This window comes from Sorex fumeus, unplaced genomic scaffold (assembly GCF_029834395.1).
Source record: "Sorex fumeus unplaced genomic scaffold, SorFum_2.1 ptg000098l, whole genome shotgun sequence".
Lineage (NCBI taxonomy): Eukaryota > Metazoa > Chordata > Mammalia > Eulipotyphla > Soricidae > Sorex > Sorex fumeus.
In genome coordinates, this window is record NW_026606155.1 from 26,034,331 (window position 1) to 26,042,539 (window position 8,209).

An 8,209-nucleotide genomic window follows, 5' to 3' on the forward strand; every position below is an offset into this window, starting at 1 on the left:
GCAGCCCAGTGGCTGCCATCCTCCAGAGGTCACTGGACAGTCAGGACAGTCAAGTTTGGGCCCTCAGTGATGAGACACGCAGGGCCTCACGGCATAGGGGTGGAGCCGGTCCTGTCCCCCCCAACCCAATGAGACCCTAAGTCATTGCCCACAAACGGCGTCTCTGGCTCCTGATCAAGCTGCTCAACGGCCATGATCCCAGAGACTCAGAAACAAATCTCAAAACCCAGCGGCTTTTGGCAGAGATGCGTCTGGTCCCTGCAGTAGGTTGCCGGTGATGGGCCAACCCAGGTGGGAATAGGTTTTGTGCCTTGGCCTGTTCCCCCTGGCAGCCCAGTGGCTGCCATCCTCCAGAGGTCACAGGACAGTCAGGACAGTCAAGTTTGGGCCCTCAGTGATGAGACACGCAGGGCCTCACGGCATGGGGGTGGAGCCGGTCCTGTCCCCCCCAACCCAATGAGACCCTAAGTCATTGCCCACAAACGGCGTCTCTGGCTCCTGATCAAGCTGCTCAACAGCCATGATCCCAGAGACTCAGAAACAAATCTCGAAACCCAGCGGCTTTTGGCAGAAATGTGTCCGGACCCCACAGTATGTTACTGTCGCCGGGCCACCCCAGGGGGGAAAGGGTGCTGTCCCTCTGCCTGCTCCCCCTTGGTGGCTTGGTGGCCGCCATCCTCCAGAGGCCATTGGACAGTCAGGCTTGGGCCCACAGTGACGAACCTTGTTGGGCCTCACGGGATGGGCGTGGAGCCGGTCCTGTCCTCCCCGTCCCAACAAGACCCCAAGTCATCGCCCATGAACAGCCACTCTGGCTCCTGATCAAGCTGCTTAATGGCCATGATCCCAGAGACTCAAAAACAAATCTCGAAACTCAGCAGCTTTTGGCAGAAGTGTGTCTGTACCACGCAGTAGGTTACTGTTGCCGGGCCACCCCAGGGGGGAAAGGGTGTTGTCCCTCCGCCTGCTACCCCCTGGCGGCTCAGTGGCCGTTATCCTCCAGAGGCCTTTGGACAGTCAGGTTTGGGCCCGCAGTGACGAGACATTTTGGGCCTCACGGGATGGGGGTGGAGCCGGTCCTGTCCTCCCCACTCCAACGAGACCCCAAGTCATCACCCACGAACGGCCTTTCTGGCTCCTGATCAAGCTGCTTAACGGCCATGGTCCCAGAAACTCAGGAGCAAATCTCAGAACCCAGCAGGTTTTGGCAAAAATCCCTCCAGATTTAAGTGTTAAAATTTCGGAATTTCAAAATCACGCGGCCACTACTGGAGCCACGCAACATCGTATGCTATTCATAACCAGCAATAGAAAACAAATTGTCTACTGTTGCCTTTTCAGCAGATCTGAGTGTTGGGGTAAAATCTCAAATAATAATGGTGGGTCTGGTGTCAAAATATTGAATGTGATCAAAGTAGAGAGAGAGTAATGTGGAAATCATCTGCCCCACAGGTAGGGGGAGGGTGTAGGACGGGGGTATACTGGGGTTGTTGGGGGTGGAGAATGGGCACTGGTGAAGGTACAGGTGTTTCATTGTATGAAACTTAGACCCAAAACTTAGACCCGAAAGCTTTGTAACTGCTCTCACAGTGATTCAATAAATAAAATTATAAAAAATAAAAAAAGTAAGGTGGAGTTCATGCACAATTCAATCAGCTAATCAGTGGCTGAATAAATAGCAGTACTCCTACATGAAAAAAAATCTCTGTGGCTTAGATATTTAGCTATTTATATATTTAGCTATTTAGCTATTTAGCTATCTCAACAACAGTGAGAGCATGAGACCTAAATATTAATGGCCAGACTTGTGCCTGTCAAGGTTCCAGGCTGGGGATGGAAGGGAACCTAGGAACTCTGGTGGGGGGAAACTGACACTAGTGATGGGATTGGTGCTGGAACACTGTATGTCTAAAACTCAACTCTCAGGGGCTTTAGCAAAAGTACAGCGTATAGGGCACTTGCCTTGCATTTGACCAACTCAGGTTCGATCCCCTGTATGCTCCCCTGAGCACCGCTGGGAGCAATTCCTGAGCGCAGAGCCAAGAGTAGAGTCAAGAGCAAGCCCTGCGCATTGCCGAGAGTGGCCCAGAAACCAAAACATAATTAAAAATTAAAACTGTGAAGCTCAAATATCAATAACTTTGTAAATCACGACCCGTTCATAAAATAAATATATAAATATTTTGTCGTGGAAAAAAAAAATCTCTTCGTCCTCTAAGCAAACCAATCGACACCCCAGCATGTCCAGCAGGGGGCGCTGCGAGCACCAAAGGACCTGCGGTACCTTGGCGGCAGGGGAGGCGGCGATGGATGCAGCCGCCAGCGAACCCCGCCGGCTGTTTTGAGAATCCGCGAGAAGGAAGGGAGCCGAGCCGCGTTATTTTGGGGAGACCTCATCTCACTCCCCCTCCCGCGTTTAGGTAGCGTCTGGTGGGGGTGTGCGGGCCCCATGGAAGGGCGCTGGCGGCGACTGCGGTGGTGGCGGCGGCGGCTGCAGGCGGCAGAAATCCGACCCCGCCGGCGCGCGGACTGAAGAGGCGCAAAGCGGAGAGGCAGCTGCTAACAAAAGCCCTCGGCGGCGCGGGGGCCTGAGCACCGGACACGCGCGCGGTAAGTGACCCGGCCCGGGAGAGCGGGTGGGGGGACACCCAGCCGCGGCCCTCACTGGCCAGGCCAGGCTCGCCCAAGCTCCCGCCTGTGTGTGCGTGAGTGCGCGCGCGCGCCACTGCAAGGTATCCGGAGCAGGTGTCCGAGCACCGTCTTGGGTGGATGGTGCCTTGGGCAGGGCACATCCAGATTCGGAGGAAATTGGGAGGACCCAGGCATCTTCTCCATCCTCTGCGAAAGCTGTGGGGAGGAGGGGAGGAGGTGGGGGAAGGCGGGCACCGTTCCTAGGAAGCCCTGCCCAAGAGGCAGGAGCAGAATCATCACCCCTCCCGAAGAGGCCTTTTGGGAATGAAGCGTTTCGCTCAGCCCTCCCATCAGCCCCGGGGTTGGGGGGGGAGGGGGGCAGCGTGAGTCTCCTTTAGCCAGGGGAGCGTCGATCACCAACTTCTTTCCTGGGCAACGGGGTCCTCGCAGCAGCAATTCACTTTGGGGATGCACAGGCCTCTCCCCTTTTTGTTCTTGCAAAGCTGCATCCTGGGTGACCCGCGTAAGCTACGAACAAACACGCTAATCCTCCCGGGAATCCGCAAGCGTCTCTCCCGCCGCCTGCTCCTCCCCGCATCTCCATCTTCTTTTTAACTTGCAGCACCAAGGAGATGCATCCTACAAACTAGACACCCCGGGGAGCCTGGTCGTCGGCCTCCACCCCGCTCCCCGGGGGTGGGGAGAGCCGGCGGCTCAGCCGCGCGCTCTGCACCAGGACCCGCTCCCCTTCCTCCTCCTGTGGCCTGGATTTCCTGGGCATCCGTATCCTGATTTATTCCAGCAGCTCCGGAGCCTCATCCCAAAGCGGATTAATGTGTGTGGGGGTGGGGTGGGAAGGGGGTGGGGGTGTCGGGAGAAACGCTCTCAGACGGCTTCTTCCATGTCCTTCCCTTGTCATCTGCAGAAACTCCATCCAAAGAAGCTCAGCCATGGTGGACCCTGTGCCTCGAGAGGAGAATACGGGAGCAGAGCCCGGAGGCTCGGGCGGGAATGGGGCCGCCGCATCCGTCGCCCCCGATGCCCAGGGCGCCCAGCAGCCCGCCACCCCCTCGGCCTCGGCCTCGGGGGCGGTGCCCCGCAAGGCGGATGTCCCGTGCGCAGCGGAAGGCGGCCGGCGGGAGCAGTCCCCCATGCTGCACCTCGACCTCTTCAACTTCGACTGTCCCGAGGCTGAGGGCAGCCGCTACGTGCTCACCAGCCCCCGTTCGCTGGAGGCCTGCGCCCGCTGCGCCGTCAAGCCCGTGGAACTGCTGCCCCGCGCCCTGGCCGACCTGGTGCGCGAGGCTCCGGGCCGCTCCATGCGCGTGGCCACCGGCCTGTACGAGGCCTACGAGGCGGAGCGGCGAGCCAAGCTGCAGCAGTGCCGGGCGGAACGCGAGCGCATCGTGCGCGAGGAGAAGCGGCGCCTCTTCACGCCCCTGGGCCCCGCGGCCGCGGCCCCCGGCGCGGGCAGCAGCAGCAGCTGCAGCAGCGCCAGCCTGCCGGCCTCGCCCGCGCCGCGCGGCACCCGCAAGGCCTCCTCCAGCCCTTCCCCGGCCCGCAGCCAACCTCCCCCAGCGGGGTCGCGGACCGGGAGGAAGAGCCACTCCCTGGACTCGCTGTCCCGCCGACGGGACGGCGCCCTGAGCTCCGAGTCGGGCGCGTCGTCGTCGTCCTACAGCGGCGAGAGCCTGCGCGAGACGCGCTGGTCGTCGTCGCGCGCCTCGGCCAGACACAGCTACCCGGCGGGGTCGGCGGCGTCCGTCCCCAACCCGACGGGGCGCCCGTCCGCCCTGGCCCTGCCTCCGATCCCCAGCCGGAGCTTCAGCCTCGGCGACCTGAGCCACTCGCCGCAGACGGCGCAGCACGTGGAGCGCATCGTGCGCCAGGTCCGCGCCGAGCGGGGCCTGCGCGGGGTGCCCGAGCGCGACCGCAAGATCGCGGCGCTGATGCTGGCGCGCCACCAGGAGGAGCGCCTGTTGCTGGAGCAGCGCGCCGCGGCCCACGGCCAGTGGGAGCAGCAACGCCTGCGCGCCGAGCAGCGGCGGGAGCGCGAGGAGCGCGAGAAGCAGCGCGCGCTGGAGCAGGGCCGGCGGGCCTGGGCGGCGCAGGTGGAGGAGCGGCGGGGCCGGCGCGGCCGCGAGGAGCGCGAGACGGCGCGGCGGCGGCAGCGGCAGTACGAGCGCAGCGAGGAGCGGCGCCGGGAACTGAGCGAGCGCCAGGGCCTGCTGCGGCGGGAGCGGGCGGAGCGCGCGGCCCAAGAGGACCGGCTGCGCAAGCTGCAGCAGGAACAGAACCTGAAGCAGCGCGAGGAGGGCCTGCAGGAAGGGCGGGCGCGGGCCGAGCAGGTCCGCCGGGAGCGCGCGCAGCGCGCGGCGCGCACCAAGCAACGGCAGGATGGCCAGTTGCAGCGCGAGAAGCGGGAGCTGAGCCGGGCCGAGCGGGCGCGCCACGAGGCGCTGCTGCAAGGCCGGGTTCGGCAGGAGCACGAGGATCGGGAGGGCCTGAGGAGCTCCCTGGAGGCCAGCCTGGGCCGCGCGCAAGAGAACTACGAGCAGCTGGTGGAGCAGCGCGCCCGGGAACTGCGGGAGCGAGCCCGGCGGGAGGAACTGCAGGGACGGCGTGCCAAGGAAACCGCCGAGCGCAAAGATCGGGAGCATCGGGAGCACTTGGAGGCGCTGGCCCGGGTCGGAGAGCGGCGGCAGCAGCATGCCACCCAGGCGGTTGAGGAGGCGGTGCAGGAGAAGGCGCGACGGGTGGGCCAGAACCGGCTGGAGAAGGAGCGGACCCAGCGCGCCAACAAGGAGAAGGTGGACCGCGATGAAGACTGTCGCCGCCGGGAGCTGATCCAGGCCATCGGGCGCAAGCTGGAGCGCAGCGAGCAGCTGTCACGCGAGCGGCGGAGCGCGCTAGAGAGCGCGCGCTCCACGGCCCGGGCCTCCTTCCACGTGCGCGAGAAGGTTCGCGAAGAGACCAACACGCGCTCCTTCGATCGCATGGTGCGCGAGGCGCAGCTACACGCCAGCCTGGACCGCAAATGACCACCGACCCCCCCTCCCCCTTCACCCCTGCCTAGTCAGACTGCCAGGCCGGGGCCCCGCGGGAGCTCCCGTCGTCGTCGTCGCTTTGGCCGACCCGTGGCGGTGAGTGCCAGTCGTGGCTCAGCCCCACAGTCAAGCCGGGCTGCCTCCTGCCCAGCGAGGCCACACGCCAGCAAGGGCGGACTTGTGAGACTCGTCACTCCGCCGCCTTCGTTTTTAAACACTGACTTCATTTGGAGAACGAATTAGCACAATCTTTGACCGTGTCGACGTCCCACCATCAAATGCCTGGTGCCAAGCTGCGGGTCTGTGGGGTTGGACTAGAGACTGCTGGGGCCAGGGGGCTAGGTTGGCATGGGAAGGAGGCCCGCCTTGGAAAGAGGGCAGCGGTGACTTCCCCCTTCCTGCAGGGTTGGTCCCAGGTATCTTCCATGTCGTGGTGTCTGAGGCACCTCGTGGAGCTTGGACAGTGCACAAGGCAGGACGACTTGACAGGAAAGCACAGCGGTGTTAGAGCACAATCCGAGTCAACCCCCGCAAGCGATTGATTTATGTGTGCTTGACGTTTTATCTGCCACTCGCAAAATTCTGTCTGATTTATCCTAGCTTTTCTGTTGGTTTCCATGGGTTTAGTTAGACATCAGCTGCAGATAATGGTCCGTTTGTGTCTCCCCCCCCCCACCCCCGGCCCCTCCACCAATCTCCTTATGCTCCCAAGTGGTAGAAGAAATCCTTTGGTTTGGTGCTTGCTGCTGGGCCAGAGGGGCCCCTCAGGCCCTAGGGGAAGTGGTCCTCAGGCAGCAGGGCACCCGCCTACACTCCCATTTTTGCAGGGTAGTCTTGGGCCAGCGTGTCAGCCACTCCTGGCAGACAGCAGCCATGCCTTAAGAAGCAGAGTGACCTTCCGTGCCTGCCTGAATCCCCAGCTGACCCTGCATTCCCCCAGGTCTCCCTGGAGGTGGGGGGTAGGGACCCCTCTCTGAAGGAATCAGTCCATGGGCAACTTCCTGTTGGTGACGGGCAGGCTGAAGTGGCCTCTTGGCTGTGCAGGACTGTGATCACTTTGACTGTGGTGTCCTTCCTCTTCCTGCCCATTCCTCTGTGATGACAAAGAGAATGTCCCCACCATCTCCCTCCCCACCCCCCCCCCCCACCGCCAAATTCCTCTCACCTATGACAGAAAGCATTTGAGCCCTGTCTGTGCCTCACCTTTCCCACAGGCCAGTCGGGGCCACCATTACTCCTCTGGTACCTCAAGGGTTCCCAGATCCAAGGCCACCTCAGTATTATTTGTTGGTTGTCTTTGTGCCTTTCTTGACCTGGAGTTGGGAGGCAGGAGGATGCTGCTGGCTGAGATTAGTTTCTGGAAGTATAGATTCCTGGCCTTGGAAAAAGCAATTCACTGCAAACAGTTGGTTATTCAGCCTCTGGGTGGAAGTACTTGCAAGATCAGACCAAGATGGGCCCCAGCTGTCCAGACCAGTGGTCTTTGGGCAGCCTTAGTATTTCCTCCCATGAACCGAACACAGTCCCCAGCCATAGATACGCACGGACCCTGCCTCCATCAGGGAAGGTAGGAAGTAGAGCATTACTTTCTCCATTTAATCGGAATCAGGAAATAAATGTGACCAAAAAAAGAAAAGAAAGCATCAGGGTAAAGAACTACAACAGTACAGATACTTCAGTTATTTTCTGCTGGGTAGAATGATCCTTAAAATGTCTGTTCTCTCTCTCTCTCTCTCTCTCTCTCTCTCTCTCTCTCTCACACACACACACACACACACACACACACACACACACACAGAGTCACTCTTCCTTGCCATCCCCACTCCCAGCAGGTATAGGAGTATCGTGTAGAAAGATGTAGTGCTTAAGTGTATTATATTTTAATTGCTGTGAAACCAGGATAAGGTGCTGTTTTATTTCTTTAATGGGTAGTTTTTTTCCCCTCAAATTTTCTTGTTGTCAGTAACTGGGATGTCAGTGAGCTGTGATGTTTGGCATTGTCTGTGAGTCAGGGGCATTTAACTAAACACTTCATGTGATCTTGGCTCCTACATTGTGTTTCCTAGAGGACTCTGGAAACTACATAGAAAGTTCCACCTAAATCCACTTTCTATCACTTGAAAATAGACACAATCTGTGTTTTGGATAAGGCACCGAAAGGTCCGTGGGTGATCTTGCCTACCCCTTGGGTTCATTTGTTTCTGACTTAGTGACTTTGTATAGATTTCCTCTCTGTGCCTTGGTTTCCCCACCTCTAGAGCAGGGACCATGATCTCTGCCCTCTCAGTCACACTAGCACTGTGGGGATGAATCAGAATTAACATGGTGCTCTCAGCTTAGGGTCTCTGGGACTGTAAGAACAATCGCCGTCAGTGGAAGGCCCTGATAGTCAGGGCTTCGCATGTATTGTACTGTTGTGACCTAGTACAGAGCGGAATGGTCCCCCACGGCACATTACAGATCAAAGCACATAAAGGCCTGTGTCTGAATGTCACCAAACTAAAGGTTTGCACGGAGAGAGAAGCTGTGTG

The 8,209-nt window shown here is 59.8% G+C and overlaps 1 protein-coding gene across 1 annotated transcript; it reads left to right on the forward strand.

Moving 5' to 3' along the window:
• Positions 1–3,572: 3,572 nt before the first annotated feature.
• On the forward strand, positions 3,573–5,989 carry CCDC177 (coiled-coil domain containing 177). The gene has a single exon (XM_056133490.1). It carries the CDS (start codon positions 3,582–3,584, stop codon positions 5,670–5,672), a length of 2,091 nt encoding a protein of 696 aa, XP_055989465.1. The 5' UTR covers positions 3,573–3,581; the 3' UTR covers positions 5,673–5,989.
• The last annotated feature ends 2,220 nt before the right edge of the window (positions 5,990–8,209 follow it).

Coding starts and splice junctions, on each gene's coding strand:
- CCDC177 (XM_056133490.1), top strand. CDS start 3,582: ATGGTGGACCCTGTGCCTCGAGAGGAGAATACGGGAGCAGAGCCCGGA.